General features: G+C 41.3%; 1 protein-coding gene across 2 annotated transcripts in view; it reads right to left on the bottom strand.

The window, feature by feature from the left end:
* MMP24 (matrix metallopeptidase 24) overlaps positions 1-25,296 on the bottom strand; it is a 56,250-nt gene that overhangs the window by 1,271 nt on the left and 29,683 nt on the right. For both annotated transcript variants that reach the window (XM_084853702.1, XM_084853700.1), the window contains exons 4-8: positions 19,021-19,325; positions 10,199-10,360; positions 8,128-8,342; positions 2,783-2,921; positions 484-750 (exon numbers count right to left, since the gene is read on the bottom strand). In XM_084853702.1, coding sequence (XP_084709828.1) covers positions 484-750; positions 2,783-2,921; positions 8,128-8,342; positions 10,199-10,360; positions 19,021-19,325 — 1,088 coding nt within the window. The remainder of the gene's footprint in view (positions 1-483; positions 751-2,782; positions 2,922-8,127; positions 8,343-10,198; positions 10,361-19,020; positions 19,326-25,296) is intronic.

Genomic DNA, 25,296 nt, shown 5'->3' with positions numbered 1-25,296 from the left:
CAAAGGTGTGCAGATAAGAAAGAATTCTGTACATGGCAGGAGTGACTACCTTGCCCTGTACTGAGGGCCAGATGGGGAATACAGATAACCTGTATCATATATTGGATGACAAAGTAAAAATAATCTATTGTCTTAAGTCTCCCTATGCAAAGAAAAGTATTGTTGCCTTACATGCATGAAGAAGAATTTGGGGAATAGGGATAGAATAAGCACCCATTAGTTGTTTAAGCTCAGAGGAAAAACTTATAGATGGAATCCAATCAATCACCTTGTTAATATTGTATATTGTATAGTATGGAGGAAAGGCCTTCTTCAAGGTTACCTTGAGAATATGTGCTGCATGGGTAGGGAATCTGCCCATAACTACGTACGACTGACTTGTGAATGATCAGGCTTTAATACAACCTGAATACAAAACTCAACAAAAGATCAATGTAATAAATGCCACTGAACTGATACATATGCAACATGGTTAATACGTACAGCCTTCTTTGCTGACAAAAGCTCCTTGCGGAGATTGAGGGATCCCTTTCCATACAGTGATGGGTTTGGGATAGCCTGGGTCTGTGGCTCTCTTGTCTTCATTATACCTCCAATATCGGTCTCCTTTGAAGAAATATGTTTTGCCTACAGGTTCCCACCGTAAAGCTGTGTCAATCCCTTCCCGGGGAAGACAGCTGTCCAGCTCCACTAGGCTGTGAGGGTACCCTGGCTCTGCTGTCACCTCCTTAAAAACCCAGTATTTATCTCCTAGGCAAGAGAGGAAAAATGAACATATATTTACTAAAAACCAATACAATATTAATATGAATGCTTTCTGATCTCAAAGGTGGAAGTTGACAGGACAGGAAGCTTAGCTATGATTATCGCTTGCCAAACAAATTATTACCTATTTTGGGAACTGCCCAGAAAGCTTTGACTATTGGTCAGTATAGAAATGGAAATAAATAAATATAAAATAACCAACTGTGCTCCATGAATGGCATGTTGGCAATTTTCAAGTTTTTCTGCAAAAAGTTTAGAAAGTAGATCAGAACATTACATGCTTTCACTAAATAGCCACTGTCCCCCTGTTGGTTCAAATGGTGAGGGATAGCATCCAAAGGTTATGTGCACTTTTACCAAAGAATTGCTGTCCTACACAGCTATGTAATATTCAGCAAAAAGACAGGTTTGGATTAGGGAACACTGCCTTTTAAATTGAGCCAGGCAAGACAAGCTTTCCTATTCTTCCTCCTACTATTGCCTACTTTTTCAGTGGATATGGGATAGGCAAGGATAGATGCACAGGAAAACTAGGAGTAAATTCCAACAAGGAACTGTCTCTTAATTTTTCAGCATTAGCATGGTACGTGCCAGTTTGATGCTCAAAAAATAAGACTTCAAAAATGTCCCCTCTATTCTTGTGTGTGTATGTGTTATACCCCACACACTAAGTGGCACAATTCAACATTTAAATTCCTCTTCAATTTTCGTTTTTACCAAGAAGTTAAATTATTGTCTTTACGCAGGTTGATACAGACTCTAGCTCCCATGACACAGGAAAGTGACAGAGGCCTTTCCTGCACCTTCCTTGCTCATCATTCAATGAGGACCCTCATTCCCAACATTTCTCATTTTCTTCCTGTTCACTACTCCAATCCTTCAAAACGCCTCAAAGTGCAATTTCCAGGATGTTCCTAATGGCCCACAACTCCTTCCTCCCCTTCACTATCAATAATATTCTTCCCTTCCTCTCTCTGCTAAGAGCAACCTGCAGTATCTGCTCCAGATTAGTCAGAACTTCCTAGACAATTCCACATCATTGCAAAGGCTTTTCATGCACTTGGGCCTATATTCAGAGATTTGTGCACCTTACATTCCAAACCTCCCTATTCCAAAAACAACTCCTCCCACACTGCCTTAGCCTTCATCCCTCATTGTTCTATAACGACTACTTCTCTGTTACTCAGGATTTCCTAATTTCTCCTAGGTTTATCTTCCCTGACACACCCTTCCTATTTCTATGCCTATGAGCTCTTGCTCCTCACTCTTCCTACCTACTATGTATGCTATTTGCAATCCTATTCAAGTAAAAGGTACTAAAGATGTGACAAACTGACACCCCAAAATGCTATTCTGGAAAAGTAAAGGTTGATTGGGACATAACTAGATGCCACATCAGGAAGGGAATTCGTTTAAGCCCCAAGAGGCTGTTAAAAAGAAAAACAGCAGCCCCGCCCACAAACCTCAAGTACACAGATTCCTATCCAAGCAAGCTGTTTGTTACCTATGAAGGGTTTGGGGTTTTTTCCAGGTTAAAAGAGCTAATGAATTACATTATTTCTGTTGTAGAACTTGATAAAAATATTGCCCAGTCCTGAAGTCTAAAGTGATACGTAAAAGTTGCACATAAATTTGGGCTTCTTGTGAAGATGAATTGATAAGGCTTCATGTAAGCACATGTTATCTTATATATTTTAAGCACATATATCATAGATAATACTTGTGATAGTCCTCCCAAATTAATGCAAAGCCAGAGTGAAGATTTCTGAAGTTCTATGATCAGGTTAAATGTTTTAGTTTAATTTGCTAATTTGACAGTAGAATTATTACAGCAGAATTATTTCTATTACATTATTTTTAAAAACTAAAGGTTGGATCCAGAATTGTCGTTCCGCCAGCAAAAGAATATCACTGGCAGAATGGGACTTTGGTGTCCTTTCCTCCCCACAGCAGCCCTGTGCGTGTCCTCCAAATCTGGTGGAACAACAATTCTAGATCCAAGCTTGAATATATTTACCTTTAAAGAAAACAAATTTTCCATCAGATCTTTCATAGGCAGCATCAATTTTTGCAGGGAGCCCTTTCCAGAACTGTTCAATCTGCATGGGGTAACCTTCTTGCACACGATTGTTACGGAGACGCCAAAACCAGCGGTCCTAGAAAAAGGAAAACAGTATTCTAAGAATTTACATCAGATTCCAACATGGGGTGATGAAACAAGAAAGCCAAGATTTACACATTTATATTTAAAATACCACAGCATCCCCTCTATCACAAGTATCTGCTTGAATTACATTTGGAAGCTCCTCTATTGTGCTAGCAATACAATTACCTTGAAATTACTGCTCTTACCAACTTGATCTCCTAAAGCTAAAATTTACTGGAACATTTTTATCTTCTCCCTGCACCATGTTGTTTGCCTCACTCTGAGCCCTTCTGTTTCACGTTATGCTCCAAAATTTCAATTCCTCCTCCTTGCTTTCTATCTTGACTCTTCTTTTAGGAGTTGTCATTGTTCATCACCTTGAATTCCCTCCAACCAAAATGACATATTGACTGTAATGCCTGGTTTCTTACCGGGCTGACCCAAGAGATTTTGTTGCCTGAGACAGGGAGCAAATAAAGGTGCAGAGTACCCAAGGCCAGCCAAGTTATTTTGGCATGAGGCAGAAAATCCCACAAGTACTCCTTCTTGGCAGTAAAAATACAACAATAACAACAATTTGCTGCCCTTTAATGGCAACCCAAATCAGCTACCTAGGGTGGCAGCCTCGCTCTACCTAATAGTAGGGCTGGCCCTGGGACTCCCTTTTTGCTGTTTCCTTGGTAATGTTACCAAATCCTTTCCCTTGTTTCTTCTATAATCCTCACTTTTGAATCGATTCTTACTTATTCATATGTCCCTTCATGTACCATGATCTCTCAATCCTGCTTCCTCCACTTCTAGGCGTGGCTCTTATACAGCTTCCAGTTTCCTGATGTTTTTTATTCTCAGAGCTCTCAGTGACTCTCCCTACTTCATTATCTTATTCCTGGCACTAGTCATAAAAGCAGTCTTGCTGACTTAATACCTATTACCTTCCAAAGTGCCAAAATTCTACCATCATCACTCCACTAGAGCTTTTCTTGCTCTTCATTAAGTCAGGGATGGGGAACGTATGGCCCTCCAGATGTTGGTGGACTGCAATTCCCATCAGCCCTAGCTAGCATAGCCAATAGTGAGAGTTGATAGTAGTTGCAGTCCAAGAACATCTGGAGGGCCACGAATTCCCCATGCTTACATTAAGTTCTCTCCCCAGGCCAAACAGTAGTACCATTTCTTATTTATGGTACCCTCCAGCTTTAAAGTTTCAAGTAAAACTCACCAGCAGGACAAGGTTAAATCATAGCGTCCCCGACACAAGTCTGCTTTACACATTGTGTACAATGAGGTGGTTGGACCAGACTATTTGGTGTGGCGGAGATAATGCATCTTTGAATAATCTCCCAAATTAAAAAAGTCCCTAAAGGCACAATCCTATGCATGTTTAGACACAAAAGGCCTACAACTCCTGACATTCCCCAGCCAGCTGGCTGGAGAATGCCAGGAGTTGTAGGCCTTTTGTGTCTAAACATGCATAGGATTGCACCCTGAATATAGTAAATTATCACATCAGGGAGAAAGGTCTAGTGCAGGAGTGGGGAACTTGCGACTCTCCAGATGTTTTGGCCTACCACTGCCACGATCCTTTCCCATTTGCTATGCTGGTTAGGGCTCATGGGAGTTATAGGCCAAAATATCTGGCCTCTTGTTGTGCTAATTCATTATATGCAGAGAACTTTAAAAAAAACACACACACTGTGGGTGGGGACACCAAACATGCAACAGTCCAAAATGTTACTACCTTTGGCTACCATCACAATCTACATAAAATGTTTGATCAGCCCTTAGCCATGCTGCCAATCTCCTAGATTCCTAACCGATCCTCCTTGGAAACATGGCTAGTGCTCCCATCTTACTATGGTGGACCAGCTACTGTGCTCAAGAGGACATGTTAAAGAACTAGTCACTTGTTTTCCACAGTTAAGATGTAGAATGGGACCTAAGTAGACGCTGCAGCTTACTCAGCATAATGGGTGATCCAGCCCTTATCAGCAACATTGCATGTTATATTTAAGAATCAATCACCAAATTTTCTGTACATTTGACTAGGATGCATTGCTAATGGAACAATCTTGTATTGTGAAAACACTCCATTTTCTACCAAAACACATTGGTATGAGAGAGGATGTAAATGGTACTGAAAACAGCACTTCGGTGTCTTTTGTTCTGTAGACTTCAACATTCTCTTTTTGAAAATTAATACTTAATACAAAGCTTCTTAATAAGAAACCCACTAACAAAGAATGGAAAATCATATTGGAAATATATGTTTTTCCAGTCCAAGTGGAACAAATTTCATTCATTTTTAAAAAATCAATAGGAAATCATAATGGCACTGCTGATCAGGTTTGCAGAGAAAATTCCAAGGCTGTAAAAAGATCTGCCCTGATACAGAAGACCCATGTGTGTGTCACTACACATGGCTTGGCCCTATTCATTTTAACTGGAGCAGGACTATATATCAGATTGATGAGTTCTTTCTGTGCATCAGAGCTCCCCCATCCAGAAAAGATTGCCTGATCTGGGAAAAGAACAGGAACATGGGTCACCCTACATCTGCAGTGCTGCACATCACAAATCCTTAGAGGCAAGTGAAAATTAATACTTTTTTGACCTGGATTTGAGAATAGTTTTGCTTATTCAGGTATTACTGAAGGATATACATCTATGAAAACCTACAACACCTTCTAAAACTAACACCAAAAAAATGTCCTTTTCATCATAGGGGATTGGAATGCTAAAGTAGGAAGTCAAGAAATAACCGGGATAACAAGCAAGCATGGCCTTGGTGTACAAAATGAAGCAGGGCAACGGCTAATAGAGTTTTGCCAAGAGAACACGCTGATCATAGCAAACACTCTTTTCCAACAGCACAAGAGGCGACTCTACACATGGACATCACCAGATGGTCAATATCGAAACCAGATTGATTATGTCCTTTGCAGCCAAAGATGGAGAAGCTCTATACAGTCAGTAAAAACAAGACCTGGAGCTGACTGTGGCTCAGATCATGAGCTGCTTCTTGCAAAATTTCGGCTTAAATTGAAGACCACTAAACCATAGAATTAAGGGATTAGACCTGATAGACAGAGTGCCTGAGGAACTATGGATGGAGGTCCGTAACACTGTTCAGGAGGCAGCAATGAAATCCATCCCAAAGAAAAAGAAATGTAAGAAAGCAAAGTGGCTGTCTGATGAGGCTTGACAAGTAGCTGAGGAAAGAAGGGAAGCAAAAAGCAAGGAGAAAGGGGAAGATATATCCAACTGAATGCAGAGTTCCAGAGAATAGCAAGGAGAGACGAGAAGGCCTTCTTAAATGAACAATGCAAAGAAATCAAGGAAAACAATAGAATGGGAAAGACTAGAGATCTCTTCAAGAAAATTGGAGATCTCAAGGGAACGTTTTGTGCAAAGACGGGCATGATAAAGGACAAAGAAGGCAGGGACCTAACTGAAGCAGATGAGAGTAAGAAGAGGTGGAAAGAATACACAGAAGAACTATACAGGAAAGATCTGAATGTCCCTGACAGCCATAATAGTGCGGTCACTGAACTTGAGCCGGACATCCTCGAGAGTGAAGTCAAGTGGGCCTTAGGAAGCATTACTAACAACAAAGCTAGCAGAGATTACAGTATTCCAGCTGAGCTATTTAAAATCCTATAAGATGATGCTGTTGAAGTGCTGCACTCAATATGCCAACAAATTTGGAACACTCAACAGTGGCCTCAAGACTGGAAAAGGTCAGTTTACATTCCAGTTCCAAAGAAGGGCAACACCAAAGAGTGTTCAAACTACCGTACAATTGTGCTCATTTCACATGCCAGCAAGGTTATGCTCAAAATTATGCAAGCTAGGCTTCAGCAGTATGTGAATCGAGAACTACTGGAAGTACAAGCTGGGTTCCAAAGAGGCAGGGGAACTAGAGATCAAATCGCCAACATTCGCTGCATCATGGAGAAAGCAAGAGAATTCCAGAAAAACGTCTATTTCTGCTTCATTGACTACGCTAAAGCCTTTGATTGTGTGGATCACAGACTGTGGCAAATTCTTAAAGAGATGGGAGTCCCAGACTACCGTACCTGTCTCCTGAGAAACCTGTACGACGGTCAAGAAGCAACAGTAAGAACCGGACATGGAACAACCGATTGGTTCAGAATTGGGAAAGGAGTACGACAAGGCTGTATATTGTCACCCTGCTTATTTAACTTATATGCAGAGTACATCATGAGAAACGCCAAGTTGGATGAATCACAGGTTGGAATTAAGATTGCTGGGAGAATTATCAACAACCTTAGATATGCAGACGATACCACCCTAATGGCAGAAAGCGAAGAGGATCTAAAGAGCCTGTTGTTCAGGGTGAAAGTGGAGAGTGCAAAAGCTGGTTTGAAACTCAACATTAAAAAAATGAAGATCATGGCATCTGGCCCCATCACTTCCTGGCATATAGAAGGGGAAGAAATGGAAGCAGTGACAGATTTTATTTTCTTGGGCTTCAAGATCACCGCAGACTATAGCCATGAAATTAAAAGACGCTTGCTCCTTGGGAGGAAAGCTATGGCAAACCTAGACAGCATAGTAAGAAGCAGAGACATCACCTTGCCGACAAAGGTCCGTCTAATCAAAGCTATGGTTTTCCCAGTAGTAACGTATGGCTGTGAGAGCTGGACTATATGGAAGGCTGAGCGCCGAAGAACTGATGCGTTCGAACTGTGGTGCTGGAGAAGACTCTTACGAGTCCCCTGGAGCTCAAATATTTTTGGCCACCTAATGTGAAGAGAAAACACACTGGAAAAGAAGAAAAGAAACCCTAAGAAATTTATTCTAGATTGAAGGCAAAAGGAGAAGTGGACGGCAGAGGATGAGATGGCTAGATAGCATCACCGATGCAATGAATATGAACTTGAGCACACTCCGGGAGAGAGCGGAAGACAGGAAGGCCTGGCGTGCTATGGTCCATGGGGTCACGAAGAGTCGGACACGACTTGACGACTGAACAACACCAATACATTATGTCAACTACTACAACAGACATCCTCTTATTTGTGGTTGTTTCTTCAGACAAAAATGCAAGCTAATCCACTGTGTGACATCTACCAGTAACATTAACTACTGAGATTAAAATACCTAATGGTTTTGCTGTTGTGTAATTAATTATAGATGAACTCGCAATATATAAGGCTTAATGAAAACAGCTCTGATAGGACAGTTTTTATTACCTTAAAAACAAACATTTCTCCTCTGAACAGTGCCACAGTATTGAAATTCCCATCACATATGTTGGGCTTACTGCCTGGAGCAGAAGGCCTGTCTCCTAACGGAGGTCTGGGAGGTCTTGAATGCCTGTCATGCTTTCTTTCTGAAGTGGAATGGATTCTACGAACAGGAAGGGTCGGTAAAGGTCTGGTGGGTTCCAGGGGCTCAGCTGGTGGACCTAAACAAAAAGGAAAGGGCGGACGAAGGGCATAATAATAAATAGTCTAAATATTTTCCCCATCACTTCAAGCACAAAGAGCCTGAATACTCCTTTTCAGGGATCTTCTCAAAAATCTTCATTCCACCAACAGACCTCAACTTGCTATCCAAATGCAAGTCTCATTAGTTGCAGACAAGGGGTGGTGAACCTCTTTCAGCCTGAGGACCAAATTACATTTCAGAGGAGCTTTCTGGGTCCACATTCCAGTGGTGAGCTGGGCCAAAGGAAAGGGGGAGGGGCAAAAGGTGGGCCCAAAATTCTTTGATATTTTAGCTTAAAGCTCTTATGGCCAGCAACAGCTTTAGGAGAGGGATTTCAGCCTTTTTGAATGGGGAAAAACTGTACAAAAGCTGGGAAACCACCAAATGATAAAGGGTCAGGGAAAGGGGGCATGGCCAGCTGGGGAACCTGAGAGGGCCAGGTTTGGCCCCTGGGCCTGAGGTTCTGCATCCCTTCTGTACACCAGTCATCCTCATGTATGTAGCTAGCAACAGTATCTGTTCTTTACACAGGGACTGGCCCATCTATTCATCTAATTCTGTTCCCAATTTTTTGTTATTGTCTCTACTGTATATAATCCCAGGCTGATGAATGTGCACATGTGAATGGGTAAACATTCAGATCGTATATCTGTGGAAGTCTTCTACAGTACAGACTGGGCAATGCATAATCCTGTCCATGTCCAATATAGTTCAAAGCCTGCTTTCACTCTTATATTGCAGCACACAATCACTGAGGCATTAGAAATCCCCACATTTTAATGTTTGCAGAACACTTTTGCATGGTACCATTGATACAGCACCAACACCACAATATCCCACTCCCATGTAAAGGCAGGTAGGGTAACCATGCTGAAAGGAAGAGCTCTCCTTTTCATGGCTTCCCTTTTTTTTTTTTTTTTTTGCTGCTCTTCACTGCTATTTTGAGAGGGGATGCCAGTAAAGACCTGCCTTCCAGTATTGGAGAGGGGAAGTCCATCTAGTTTCATGAAAATGGAAAAAAGGAGGCAAAGGATCAAGAAATGGCAGGGCACAGTTGTGGGGGAAGGGGTAGCCTTGCGGGGATTTGGCACTATAAATGGCTAAATTTAAAAATCTGGCTGAGCATTCCTTTCTGTTTTGAACCTGAAATAGTTTCACAAATTCTGATATAGGCATTGGGGCAGGAGAGGATGTTGTGCTTGCCACTAGTGATGTCACAGGCACTAGTCAATAGATGTTTGTGACACTTGTGTAACCATATTCTATTTGGTGGTTATACTCACAACAGCTGTCCTTGCTGTGGAGATGGAAATGACATAATACCAGCAACACCATATTGGGGTTTGAGGAAAATGCAATTTCCCCACACTTGATGCATTCACAGAGGGAAACTTCATCTGCATCCTGCTCACCAACTTAGTGACCACTGAGCATTCCTTACAGTGAAGGAACATCATCGGAAAGGCCTCACATTCCCTAAGGATAGCCTTCTGAGAGTGCCCTCTGTTTATCATAGATCAAGATGGAGGGCATGTAAAGAGGCAGTTTTAGGTGGCTGCAGTTCAGCGTTAGAAGTCGAGTCCTTTTTACTGGAGGTCTTTCAAATCCAGAGCCTGAGCATTTTCCTGAAGATATTTGTTTACCTAAATAAGTGTTTGGTAATCAAAAATAAGTGGGGGTTATTTTAGCTGCACTTTTTTCTATAATAAACTTCATTAAACATACTGGTACAACTACTACATCCCCACACCCTTTGTGTCTGTACTTTGTGTTTTTAGTACTATATACTGCCTGAACTTATGGGGAATTTAAATAAAGTAGACACTATCTTACCATAGATCTTCTGAATTCCTTGAAGGTCATCCTGTGGTAACTTAAAGTTGTGCGTTTCCATGTACTGATAAAAAGGAGCCATGATGGCACTGGGGTCATTGGAGTGCTCGAGGCCTAGCGCATGACCCAATTCATGCACTGCAACCAGAAATAGATCATTTCCTACCAAGGCAATGTGATAAGGATTAGCTTCTACATCAATAGTTCAATAGCACCAGTTTTATTTTTTTCTCTTTGTCTTTCTCCTTTTCCTATTTTAAAATAGACAAAATATCTAGTATAAAAATATTATTGACTGTTGAAGATTCATCTTAAGTTTTATTATTATACAATACTATATTCTCTCTTTTTGATTACTATTATTATTATTACTAATATTCAGGCTTTTGGGAATGAAGTGTAGAACTGTTGCGTTGATATAAAAGATTGTTTTACTAAACTGTAAGATTGTATAATAGATATAGTTTTTTTAAAATAGAATACCATTGGAGGTTGGGAGATGTTGGACTTTAAATTTCTTTTTTCCTTTCTTTCTTCTCTTTCTGTTATTATGGTGTCCTAACTAAAATATTGTATGGATGAGAACTGAAGTATTGAGTAGGTTGTTGGTAATTTTGGTAGTGTTTATAAAGATAAAATAAAAATATATTAAAAAAAAAAGTTCAATAGCACCAGTCAAGCTCCACACATTCTGAAGAATAATGTGAAACACTTTATCACACACCTAGTGACTCAGCAGGCATACCTTTTAAAAAGAAGCTCAAATGCACCTGGGATGTTATAATTGGGTGTGCATTGTATCTTCTGCCTGTTCATTTTTGAATAGCAACATTTCCATAGCACTTTCTGAGTATACAACAGACTACTGTGGGCTTCTCTACACCAGGCTTTTATCCCGCACCTTTACTGGGGCTTCTGCTTCTGGATTCGTTATTGGATTAAGCTTGGCTCCTTTACACATGCTTTCTCGGGGGTTTCCTTAGTTTGTAAGTTCTCTATGTGTCATTATACAGCCGCTGTGAAATATTGGAATTCCAGAAATTCACCAGCTGTTGGAGCACCTCAAAGAGAAATTGAAATTTATTACATTTTCCACATTAAGAAAAAAACTGCAATAACAGTAATAAAGCACAGCAGAGGCCCTGGAGGTTGACATCGTGTAAAGGTCCTGCAAACGTCCATGAGTGACCAATCACGAGCACACAATAAAAGCCCTGTGTAGAGAAGCCCATAGTCTCATAGTTCTTAAAACAATGTCTGCTTTGTTTTTTCTCACTGAAAACCCAGGTAGGACCATGCTGTTACAAAACCATTGCTTGTATTCTTAGGATTTTCATAAGATTTGGTTAAGTTCTGTGTTTATGGGCTTTGGGCAAGAAAATATACAATGCCTTTCTTTAATTTTTTCCTAGGGCTGGGCTGAAAGGGGGGAGGTCTTTCGCTATAAGGCTCAGAAACTCTCTAAGCAGGTTGTGTGAGGACCTGAGGCCTTTTTGACCACCTCATGATCCTACTTCTGGACACCAGGTCAGGTGCTTTGGTCAGTGTCTCTCCTCACAATGCCACTTTTAGGCTCTCACCCACAACCCTCTGTTTGTGTATTGTGATGCTTCACCACTCTCTCAATTGCTGCCACCAATAACCCTTTTTTGAGCTGCTTTCTTTCTTTTTGGTAGCACAGACCAAGCAGCCAGCATGTGGGGATTATTCCACGAAACCTTTCTTAATAACTAAAAAGGAAACTGTTTTTTAAAATTGAAAACAAAGGTTTATTTGGTACAACAGGATTGGAAATAGGAACTGGGTTGGGATGCGGAAAGGATATCAGGAATGATGATTAAAATAAGGCAACACTGTAAACTACACAATATAACTTAACTCTTGCTTTTATTTCTATATTCAAAACCTCTCACACCCTCTCTCACACTATCTGACACTCTCTGTCCCACATACTATCTCACTAGATGTTCTCACGCTTCTCTCCCAATCCAATCTCAGTCTTCTCTAGCTGTACCTAATCTACCTTCCCCCCAGACTGATCAGACTTTCTAGAAGTAATCATCCCACCTTTTTCTGCAAAAGTTCTCATCCAATCACACTGCCTTCCATTCTCACTCAGCCACTCCCCCTTTCTTCCACTTGCCAAACTGTCATTCTTGCCCACACTCTGCCAAACCCCACCTCACACTCACCTGCCAGTCATTCCAGATACATACCAGCCACCATACATATATACAAACCTTTACTATTTACATATTGTGCGTGTGGAATCGCCACAGGTGGGCAGACTAGGGCAGGGGTAGGGAACATGTAGCCCTCCAGATGTTGCTGGACTCCAAATTCCATCAGCCCCAGCCAGCATTGAGAATGGTCGGGGTGATGGGAGTTGGAGTCCAACAATATCTATTCCTACACATTCTCCAGCCCTGTACTAGAGTATGTCTGGAGGTTCAGCCTGACTGGTGGAAGCCTATCAGTAATTCTTTTTGGGGGGACTCTTGTAAAGAAGGGGTCCACCAGTGGGGAAAGTAATTCCCCCTCCCAGTCCATAACAGACATATTAACTGAGTGACCTTATGCAAGAGCAGCTACAGAGGGTCATATGCATCAAAGCAAATCTATTTATGTTTGAGAGAAACTCAGATGTGAATAAGAATAGATAAGAATGTTTGGACTGATCCTTAGCAAACAACAGCTTTCAACCTCAGTGGAGCAGATGACTTTTCAACAGGAACAAGAATATTTGAAAGAAAACATGTTTGTTTTTACCAATTACAACTGAACTGCTTTTAACCACTCACGTTCTGAAACAGGTATTTTATTTTGGGCTTGTAGTTTAATCATTTTAATTGCTCTTAAGGATTTCATGCTGTTTAAATATTTATTAGCACATTTTATGTGAAGTTTGCACAAGTTAGAGAAATCAAAGAGCTGAACATATGAACAACTTTTATATGAGTAACTTGCCATGATCCAGATGCTTCTTTTATGCACAGGAGTACCAAAGAGCAAACTGAACCAGAAGCATCTGTTGTGTGAACTCTTGCACAAGTACAAGCAGATTTCTTGCAGTGCAACACCACAATGTATCAGGGTTGCATTGCATTAGGTAACAGCTGGGGTGCAGAACCTCAGGCCTGGCAGCCAAATCCCAGCCCTCCTGGGCTCCCAATCTGGCCCTTTGGGGTTCCCCAGCTGGCCATGCCCCCTTCCCCCGACCACCAATCATTTGTGATTTCCTCGCTTTTGTGCATTTCCCCCATTCTAAAAGGGTAGAATGCCTCTCCTAAAGCTTTGTTACTGGCAGGAAGAGCTTTAAGCTGCAATGTGTTGGGATTCTGGCCCCATGCCTTTTGCCTTTGGCTCTAGCCACCACTGGAATGTGGCCCCTTCTCTGAAATGGAATTCAGCTTTCAAGCTGAAAGAGGTTTGACACCCTTGGGTTACAGTATGAGAAACGTCACCAATAAGGAAGACAGAGACTTTATGGAAAGATCTTGAAAAGTGCTTGTGCAGCAACTTGTGCGTTTAACTTAGACAAAGGGTGAGTAAGGGGAGACATGATAGAGGTGTACAAAATTATGCATGGTGTGGAGAAAGTGGATAGGCAGCCATTTTTCTCCCTCATAATACTAGAACCCAGGGTTATCCCATAAAGCAGATTGGTGGGAGGTTCAGGACCGATAAAAGGAAGTACTTCTTCACACAGTGCATAGTAAAACTATGAAATTCGCTTCTACAAGATGTACTGAAGGCCACCACTTTGGATGGCTTTAAAAGGGGACTGGACAAATTCATGGAGGATAAGGTTATCAATAGCTACTAGTCCTGATGGCTATATACTACCTCCAGTATCAGAGGCAGTGTGTCTATGTATGTACTCCAGCTGCTGGGGAACTTGGGTGTGGGTGTGTGCGCGCGCGCACTGTTGCACTCATATCCTGCTTGTGGGTTTCCCATGGGCAGCTGGTTGGCCACTGTGTGAACAGAATGTGGGACTGGATGGAACCTTGGTCTGATGCAGCATTGCTCTTCTTATGTTCTGCGCTTGCCCAAACGGAAGAATTTATCTGGATTTCGGCTTAATTTTCTCAAGCAACTCTCTTCTGCTAGATTAAAAACAACCCTTCCATAAGCAAAATTGTTTTCCACTAACAGAGGGGTGGGGAATCTTTTTTCCATTGAAGGCTGGATTCCCTTGGAGGCAATTTGGTGGGGGCCACATGCCAGCAATGGGTGGGGCCAGAGCTAAAAGTGGGCAGGCCACCCCTTTTATATCTCTCTCTCTGCCACCACTTCATTCCTCCACACCCAGTGGGCTGCCACCAGGGAAAGGACAGATTGCTCTTGCCAGAGGCCTGAACTGATAACTTGCAGAGGGCTTTTGAGATTAAGCTGAGGGCTACAGACTGCCCACCCCTGCACGTTTGGAACCAAGCCAGTGGGCTGTTCACACAGAACAGTGGCAAACTGTGGGTTAATTAACCCAGGATTTGCTGTGGCACATGTCAGGTGCATTCTGCAGCCATTTTGCATATTCAACTTCTGATCAGGCCAATCGGAGGTTGCTGCATGATGTCCAAATCTGGACATGATCATTTAATCATGGGTTAAACAAACCTAAATCAGGTCATTGTTTCCACGTGTACAAAGGCTTAGCTATTCCCTTCCTTTTGGTCCTTATTTTAGATTGAAACAGCTTGGAGCCAGAATCTATTTCTTATATACTTTCTAACAGTGCCTAGTAGCCTTTCAGGTGTGCTAAAAATAGTAATTAAAAACCTTGTATGCCATGGAGAAACCCATTCTTAGCAAAAGGTCTGAGCGTTTATGGAGTCTTAGGATCAGAACAAGGAAAATTAAATTAAAAGTTACTAATTAATTTAGCAAATCATGGGCCCAAGTCTTAATCAAGTTGCAAACCAATGTGCCTCGTTAGAGGATATGAGATGGTTCATGGTCTGGTACATAAAATAAAGATAAAGTCAGCAGGCCATAACATTAACCTCATGTGTAGTAAGGAATAATGGCAGAGTAAAATACTCTGATTTTAAAATCGAAGTAAAATGTAGTCAATTTTAATCTGTCTACAATTGTCCTACTTTGTTATTAAACTGCATTAAGCTTTGCCAGCATGCTAAAAAATGTGATTAGAGACAAGCACTTCAGATATTTTAAGTGTGTAAACTGAAAATAAGAGGAAGGTGGACCTAGCTCTCGGGCAGCATTTTAGAAAGCCACATAGAAGAAAGAAACATAAGATTGGGGACTACACAAATAGGAATGATAGAAGGGAGCTAGTTTATTAGGACGGCAAAGATCAGATGAGTAAGGCAAATATATAGGACCAATTAAATAGGTAAAGAAAGCAGGTAAAGAGAAAGTGGATAGAAAAGAAAAAAATGGAAGTGATTTCACCCACCTAGTCAATTTTTTTCCTGTTGCAATAACTATCTGGTTTTGCAGAAAGGTGACAGAGTTCAAAAAGAGCAATGCTAATATGCCTGTTTTTCACTGAAAGCAACTGAGAATTCAATAGCATTTAAGAACTGCAGAAACACTGAAGTGTCGTCTGAGGAAGAGGTGACATCTGAAGTCAAGCTCCTAATTTAATATAGCCTCAGGGAGTGGGGCACCTTGTCACTAGTGACTGTCCTTTTCAGTTTTCCCAGTAGGACAGCCACCTGAATTTAGAGAATAAATGCAAGATTTCTAACCTTCTCCAAATTGTCTATCCAACAGTCCTGAGGGCACAATGGGTAAAACCCATCTTGAGTTATATGAAGGCTACAGAGACCCCAGACTAGTAGAGTGACCATGTTAAATCACTAAGGGTGGAATCCAGCACTGTGCAAGTGGAAGTCCACTTATGTGATGGTACTTTCTCCATCCCCTCTTCCCTGTAGCACCCCAAGACCATGAAAATCTTCTCCAGAGGGTCCCCATACACACACACACACACACATACACACACACACACACACATGCACAAACACTGATATATTTTGGGAAACCCTTTATTATATATTGGGCTTATGCATTTCACCATCTTCCCAAAATGCTAATTGGTTGAGAATTCATTCTAGGTCATCAGCGGCTGGGTTAATCAAACATTTTTCTTTGCTAACAAATCCCTTTATCAGCCATGCCAAAAATAGCCTGCACATCAAAACATCAAAGCAGATGTAAGTGTCCAGGCTTCAGCTGGCGGTAGGTCCACATTTGGCTCTGGCTGATGGAAATGGTGGGGCTAAATAAAACTAATCTGATGAGGGGCTGACATTAGAATTTTCAGAGGAAGGGTTAAAAAGACCAGATTACCAATGAGCAACCACACCACTGCTCTAATGTTTGAACCACATGCAAAATTTATGAAGGTGAAACCATGCTTATGTTATCTTTATGTGATTTCTACCGTGCCTTCTTATACAATGGAGCAAGGCAACTTAAACACACATTAGTAAAATACACATAAAATGAAACCAGAGGTATCAGTACAATTATGTTTTTAAAATATTATTGAGAGACTTATGAAAACCATTATTAACCCCCCACCCCACCCCCGGAAAGAAGAAAGCATCCATTTTGCCCCAGAACCCTCATCACAGCTTACATCCAATTATTTCCTCCCAGTTTTGTGCAACAGCCTCAGAGGGTGGCTGACTTCCTCCTGTGGCATTAGCTAAATGAAGAATATACTAGGGATTTAAAAGATTTGCATTTCTAACATGATCAGCATAATTAGAAGAGAACATTTCACACTGAAGTCTTGTTAAAAACAACAGTAACAACTGTATCACACAAACTTTGCTGTAAAGACAGCACTGCACAGAACTGTCTGCAAAAGATACAACCATCAGAAAAAAAAACACTCCAAACATATTTGGGCCTAGACTGGACAAAACTTTCTTCTCCCAGCATCCTAAGCACAATGGGCAAGTGTGATCATGCCTTTTTGACCCACCCATCAGATTTTTCCACCTCAGAGATCTCTGAACTTCAACACACAAGAATAATGTTTAAATAGTTGTACAGGCCTAAAATCCAAGTTGTGCAGATCTAAATCCCATTTCTCCCTCTCCCCTTCCCCCCCATCCCAAATCCTGGAATTGGCTACTCTTTTTGGACTTAGGTCTCTTGGATTCCAGAAATGTATACTCTACTCACATATTTCACTGGCACATGGGAATACTGCATGTTCTTGTACACAGACTACCAGACAACTGTAGCACCCAACATGGGAAATGGCAACCACAACAGAAGAGAAAACTATCAGCAAAAGAGAAAGCAACCAACAGAGAGACATAAACTCCTAATCCTGCACCAAGGAGGAAAACCCGAGACTGAGTGTTTACAAGGAAAGAATGTAAGAACCAAAGGAGGAGCACTCACAATGAGGAGGGGTCCTAAACTCTGGGCAGGAAGTACTTCAGACACTCAGGGCCTAATGACACATGATGCTAAACTTGGAAGCACGTTAATTTAAAAAATAAATAGGTGCGCGCGCACCCCCTTTCATCCCAATGAAAATCAGGGTGCTCAGCACCTACTACTACTGTTATTATTATTATTATTAAACTGACATGCTCCCAAGTGGTGCTGTCAAGGTTTGATGCCTACAGAGGCAAAGGGGAAAATATGGTCAGATTTGGAGGTCTGGAGTTTTCTGTTGGGAGGGGTAATCCAGATAAGAGTAGTTTCATTTCTCCAGTTAAGTGTCAGTTTCATTTCTCCACTTAAGTTTCAGTTCTTCAGGTTTGAAGCAGTACTTTCAGTTTTGAGGGAAGAGGGTATATAAAGAGAGTGAGAGAGCCAGTAAGAGGAGAGACAGCCAGAGCTTGAAGTAAGAGCAGAGTCTGAAGAGTGAGCAGAAAAAAACAGCCTAAAAAAGTCTAAGGACAGCTAGGGTAAAGGAAGTTGTGTTTTGCAACTTTTATTTTCTTTTAATACCTTTTGTATCACTCAGCTCTATTGTGTAAATACTTTTAGGGTGCAATCCTATGCATGTTTTGACAGAGAAAAGGCCTACAACTCCCAGCATGCCCCAGCCAGCATTGCAACTCTGTCTAAACATGCATAGGATTGTGCCCTTGATTGTAACTTGTTTGCATTAAATCTACTAGTAAACTGTTGTGGTTAAACCCTGCATTTAGAGTGCCAGTCACTTCACATCTACAGCCTAAACCCCATGTTACTGGGAAGGGGAAGTTTAAAAGAAGGAAAGTGGGATTCTTAAGGAGGCAGGAGATCCTTAAGGAGTTGCTAAGGGGGTCCAGGTCATAAGTGGAACCTTTGACAGATGCATTTAGTATTATATATATTATTATATATATGTTGGCTCTCAAAGTTAACTTCATTTGAAACACTTCATGTGATAACTACTTAATACTTACAAATAATTTATTTTTATGTATAATCTTACAAAAATTTAGCTTAAGTTATTGTTAACTAAGAAGTGTTCTAAATCTCCCAAGCACCTAGATCAGAGAGTAGTCATTCAGCATTACATCTTAACTCTGTCAACTCACATCGGTTTGGATTTATATGCCAACTTGGCTTTTGTTTTTTTGAGAGTAAATTTGTGTTCTTTTCACAGTGCTCAGTTTTCAAAGATCGCTCTTTCATATCTTAGCACATCCATGTAGGGGTGTATAGCTCCTAGTTTTGAGAAAAACATTTTTGTCCACCACAAGTATCACACTATTATGGACAAAATTGTTATAGGAAGTCCTGTGATGACACTTCTTCCCTTCTGAAAACCTTCCGCCAAATGAAAATTCATTTTAAAAATATTGTTCTAAAAAACACACTTGTCATCTTACCATCATGGTTAGAATTTCCCAGTGTCCACGGTTCATCTGAGTCAAAATGAGTATCGCCTCCTATTCCTGGCCCAGGAAAATAAGCATGGGCTAGGAATCCACCCTCCCCATCAAAAGGAGAGCTGTCACCATGGAAACCAGAAGCAAAAAATATCATGATATCTGCCTCTTTTCTGTCACTTTTAACTTCATGGTAAGGAACTTCTTCAAAGGAGAGTGGAGTCACCCGCTGCCAAACATCAAATGCTTGCCGAATGGCTTTCCTTGTATCAAGCTCTCCAACTTTGGGGGTGTAGTTGTGTACACTGTATGAAGAAGAAGAGAAGGGACATATTTAAATAAACATATTCTCTGATATTAAGAAGCTTTTTCAGGTCTGAGATTAGTACAATCACAACACTACATTTTGAGCCTTTTGATATATTTGAAGGGTCTTTCATGTACATATTATCAGGTTTACAAATCTTTCTTCTATAATAATTAAGTTTTCTTTAATTTAGAAAACAACATGAAATATGGTACTGAATTTCAACAGCTAAACCATACTAAGTTACTGTAAGGAAATAACTTGTCAAGGGGAACACTTCATGGTATTAATCCTAGATAATCCCCATATAATGAAGAACTGTCTATAGTGTAACAGCTGAGCATCCCATCCAAACACAATGCTCAATTCTGCCCATATCTACTGAGAAATCTGGAAGTACCAGTGGTTTCTTATGTGGATAAGTGTCACTGATTCAGAGACCTTAACTGACTTGATAGTACCTCTAGTCAAAAAAGCATGTTGCCAGGGATAATGAATGGAATGGGAAACATATGAAATGTAATACCACTGTACAAAATCAATGAATGGCCTTTATCTTGAATACTGTGATGAGTATGGATGACTTAATCACAAACAGGGTACTGCTGAAGTAGAGTAATGTCAGTAAAGGACGAGAAGGATTACAGATTCTCAAAGAAGAAAAACAGAACAGTTGGGATTTATCAAAAATAGTAAAAGGAAACAATAAAAGTTAATAAAATAATGTATGTGACAGGAAAAGGGGATTGGGAGGTAAACATTCTAGCAAAAGCTCACTTCAGATTCAAAGTAGGGTACAATCAATTATTGCTGGAGAAGACTCTTACGAGTCCCCTGGACTGCAAGGAGGTCAAATCAGTCAATCCTAAAGGAAATCAACCCTGAGTGCTCATTGGAAGGACAGATACTGAAGCTGAAGCTCAAATATTTTGGCCACCTAATGCGAAGAGAAAAGTCACTGGAAAAGACCCTGATGCTGGGAAAGATTGAAGGCAAAAGGAGAAGGGGACGGCAGAGGATGAGATGGCTAGATAGCATCACCGATGCAATGAATATGAACTTGAGCACACTCCGGGAGAGAGCGGAGGACAGGAAGGCCTGGCATGCTGTGGTCCATGGGGTCACGAAGAGTCGGACACAACAACTGAACAACAACAATCAATTATGAGACACAGACATGGGCATTATTCAGATGTCATGATAAACATGAATTATTGTGATTGGAATGACCTGCAGTGTGCCTAAAGCTTACATGCTCCCCATTCCTCTCCTCCAGTGTGGCTGTAAAGAGATCAGAAGCTTTCACTTCTGTTTTTGATTAACTGCAGTTCAACATTACATCCAAATCCTAAAATGTGGCTAATCTTGATTATGGTTTGTTGAAACAGACCAGCTTCATTATCCATCATTTGAAATTGGCTTGTTTCAAATAAACCATAGTAAATACTCTTAACTTAAACAAGCTGCAGTTAATAAAAAATGCTCCTGTTCACACATAAGTTCACAAACTGTAAGCCATGATGGTTAAGCATTTGATCTAGCTAGAGCAGCTTAGTGTGCTGTGTGTAAGGCATTCTTCCTAACCACAGTAGTTACATAACCACGGTTTAACTACGCTCACTAACCACATGCTGTAGCAGGATTAGCGGCCCTAACAGTGGCTTAGCGTCTGACAGGTCCCCGTGGTTATCCAAGTGTCGCCATAGAGCTCTGCGGCAAGAGCGGCCAAATTATTGCTTATGCTTCTTACCAATTTTTTTTTTAAACCCAACAGATGGTTTTAAATAAGAAGTTGAAATCTCTCATAACTCAGTTTGCCATTTCCCTACTGTACAACTTTATCAAGAGCTGCAGAATGCTAAGGATGACTTGAATAATATTCTTTCACGGCAGGCAGAATTTGCTCTGACTTGCTTACAACAGGTATATCAGGAAAATTGTGAATGTCCTAGTAAGATCCTTGCACATTGTCTCAAACAGCATCAACATCAAAATGTCATTTCAGCTATTAAAGATGAGAGTGACAAAGTATATACTTCTCCTATGGATATAAACTCACAATTTTTAAAGTGTTATTCTGATCTTTACAGTACTGGTAGCAAGATATCAGACTAAAGAGAATTAGAATCAGACTAAAGAGAATAGGGAAGACCCTCAGATCAGTTAGTATGAGCTCACTAATATCCCTAATGAATATGCAGTGGAGGTGAAGAATAGATTTAAGGGACTAGATTTAGTAGACAGGGTCCCGGAAGAACTATGGACAGAAGTTCGCAACATTGTTCAGGAGGCGGCAACAAAAAACGTCCCAAAGAAAAAGAAAACCAAGAAGGCAAGATGGCTGTCTGCTGAGACACTGCAAGTAGCCCAAGAAAGAAGGAAAGCAAAAGGCAACAGAGATAGGGGGAGATATGCCCAATTAAATGCAAAATTCCAGAGGTTAGCCAGAAGAGATAAGGAATTATTTTTAAATGAGCAATGCGTGGAAGCAGAAGAAGATAATAGAATAGGAAGGACAAGAGACCTCTTCCAGAAAATTAGAAACATCGGAGGTAAATTCCAGGCAAAAACGGGTATGATCAAAAACAAAGATAGCAAGGACCTAACAGAAGCAGAAGAGATCAAGAAAAGGTGGCAGGAATATACGGAAGATCTGTATAGGAAGGATAATAATATTGGGGATAGATTTGACGTGTGGTCAGTGAGCTAGAGCCAGACATCCTGAAGAGTGAGGTTGAATGGGCCTTAGGAAGCATTGCTAATAACAAGGCAGCAGGAGATGACGGTATCCCAGCTGAACTGTTTAAAATCTTGCAAGATGATGCTGTCAAGGTGATGCATGCCATATGCCAGCAAATTTGGAAAACACAAGAATGGCCACCAGATTGGAAAAGATCAACTTATATCCCCATACCAAAAAAGGAAGCACCAAAGAATGTTCAAACTATCGAACGGTGGCACTTATTTCACATGCCAGTAAGGTAATGCTCAAGATCTTGCAAGGTAGACTCCAGCAATTCATGGAACGAGAATTGCCAGATGTACAAGCTGGGTTTTGAAAAGGCAGAGGACCTAGAAACCAAATTGCCAATATCCGCTGGATAATGGAGAAAGCCAGGGAGTTTCAGAAAAACATCTATTTCTGTTTTATTGACTATTCCAAAGCCTTTGACTGTGGGGATCATAACAAATTGTGGCAAGTTCTTGGTGGTATGGAGATACCCAGTCATCTTGTCTGCCTCCTGAGGAATCTGTATAACGACCAAGTAGCAACGGTAAGAACAGACCACGGAACAACGGACTGGTTTAAGATTGGGAAAGGAATACGGCAGGGTTGTATACTCTCACCCTACCTATTCAACCTGTACGCAGAACACATCATGTGATGTGCTGGGCTTGATGAAGCCAAGGCTGGAGTTAAAATCACTGGAAGAAACATTAACCATCTCAGCTATGCAGATGATACCACTTTGATGGCTGAAAGCGAGGAGGAGCTGAGGAGCCTCATGAAGAAGGTGAAAGAAGAAAGTGCAAAAGCTGGGTTGCAGTTAAACCTCAAAAAAGCCAAGATTATGGCAACCAGCTTGATTGATAACTGGCAAATAGAGGGAGAAAACGTGGAGGCAGTGACAGACTTTGTCATTCTTGGCGCAAAGATTACTGCAGACACTGACTGCAGCCAGGAAATCAGAAGACGTTTACTTCTTGGGAGGGCAGCAATGGCAAATCTTGATAAAATAGTTAAGAGCTGAGACATCACACTGACAACAAAGGTCCGCATAGTTCAAGCAATGGTATTCCCCATAGTACCCTATGGCTGCGAGAGCTGGACCATAAGGAAGGCTGAGCGAAGGAAGATAGATGCTTTTGGACTGTGGTGTTGGAGGAAAATTCTGAGAGTGCCTGGGACTGCAAGAAGATCAAACCAGTCCATACTCCAGGAAATAAAGCCAGACTGCTCACTTGAGGGAATGATATTGTAGCAGCCTTATCGGGGGTCAGACTAAGTAGCCTCATGCAGTCTCATGCTTCAAGTTCTTGATGAGCTCTTGCTCTCTGAAATATATGTTTGTAAGCTGACGAGACACAGGAATTTCTTATCTTGTCAACAAAGGCTAAGGTCATAGTGATATGTATATCATGTTCTCTGCTGTTCTCTGCTTATCATGGCTACCCTATAACCCATTTCTTGTATTATAAACAATGGGGCTAGGAGAAGAAATGTTGAGGACTGCAACCCCACACGGGAGGGGGAGGAGGAGCCATTTCCTATGTGTCATAATGTCTATAAAAACAATTTGCTGATGTAAATCGGGGCTTTTGGCTCTTTGGAAGTGATTCCAGCCTTAAGCCCGCGAGTTAAATAAAGAAAAACTCTTTTTCCTTCACTCTGTGGTCTCTCTGACTCTGAGTTCTGCAACATATTAAAGGCAAAACTGAAGTACTTTGGCCACATCATGAGAAGACAGGATACCCTGGAGAAGATGCTGATGCTAGGGAAAGTGGAAGGCAAAAGGAAGAGGGGCCGACCAAGGGCAAGATGGATGGATGATAATCTGGAGGTGACGGACTCGACCTTGGGGGAGCTGGGGGTGGCGACAGCCAACAGGAAGCTCCGGCGTGGACTGGTCCATGAAGTCATGAAGAGTCGGAAGCGACTGACCGAATAAACAAGCAGCAAGATATCAGAAAAGCTATGGAAGCTTTTTTTCCTCATATTAATCTTCCATTCTTGGATTCTTCACAACAACAGCTTTTTTGGGCTCCTTTGCATTTGGAGGAAATTATGAATGCAATCATGGATATGAACATTGGGAAATTACCCGGTCCGGATGGATTCCCAATTGAGTGCTATAAAACATTCTCCAGCCTTTTAACTCCAAAGCTGTATTGCCTCTGTAACCATATTTTTGAGGCGGGCTCCCTTTCTTCATTGTTAAATGATGCTGTCAGGTTTCCTTTGCCCCCCCCCCCTTTCCTTATGCACTCACACACACAAATAGAGAGGCTTCAGTCTCATGCCTTTAATTCATTATCAACAGGTTCATTACAGATGCAAATCCTTGAAGACGCTCAGGCTACAAAGGAATGCCTCCAGGGGATTCAAAAGGGAACACCAAAGTTGCCTGCAGTTTGAAGTGAGGCTTACTGGCTAGACTAACCTAGGGAGGGATGTCCTGCCCTTCCAGTGATGCTTCCCTACATTGCCTCTCAGGCATCGCTAACTGGGTCGACTGTTTGAGCTCTGCCCCTGACGTTTCCCTCTTAGCAATGCACCGCAGTCTGGCATCTCTTAGGTCACAGCCCCCCACTCTCTTCCTCCTCCCAGCTTCTCACAGAGGGGGGGAAAGGGGAGCTTCAGGCCCAGCCATCTGGTCATTAGTAACCTGAGAAGCATGCCTACCCATATCCGAACTGGCTTGGGAAAATGCCTCCCCCGGTTCTGGCTGTTCCTCTTCTGAATTTGAGCTGCTAACTATCTCCCTGCACTCAGAATCAATCCTGACAGATGCTTATATTACCATGATTCCTAAGCCTGGCAAGGATCATACCTCTTGTGCTAACATCAACCTGTATCGTTAATTAACATAGATATCAAAATATTAACAGCAATTTCAGCCAACAGACTACAAAAAGTTATTTGCTGCATTGGTTAGACTGGACCAGTTGTGATTTCTTAAAAATAGACAGGGGGCTGATAGATTAGTTGTCGATCTAGTCACTTTAAACGCTGAAAGAACTGACCAGGTGGCCATAATTTCCTTGGATGCAGAAAAGGCCTTTGACAAAATTCATTGGAAATGTATTTTTACCATATTGACTAATATCGGTTTTCCTATAGAATTTTTGAAATGGGTTAAAATTTTATACTCTGCTCCAAAAATGACTGTTTATTTTTGTGGGGTTTTTTTTACTTGGGCAAGGCACCAGACAAGGTTGTCCACTTTCCCCATTGAAATTCGACTTAT

The sequence above is a fragment of the Heloderma suspectum genome, chromosome 4 (genome assembly GCF_057233095.1).
Source record: "Heloderma suspectum isolate Gila_16-S chromosome 4, 16-S_ref, whole genome shotgun sequence".
Lineage (NCBI taxonomy): Eukaryota > Metazoa > Chordata > Lepidosauria > Squamata > Helodermatidae > Heloderma > Heloderma suspectum.
Note: the sequence above shows the minus strand (reverse complement) of the source record. Positions and strands in the feature narration are given on the sequence as shown.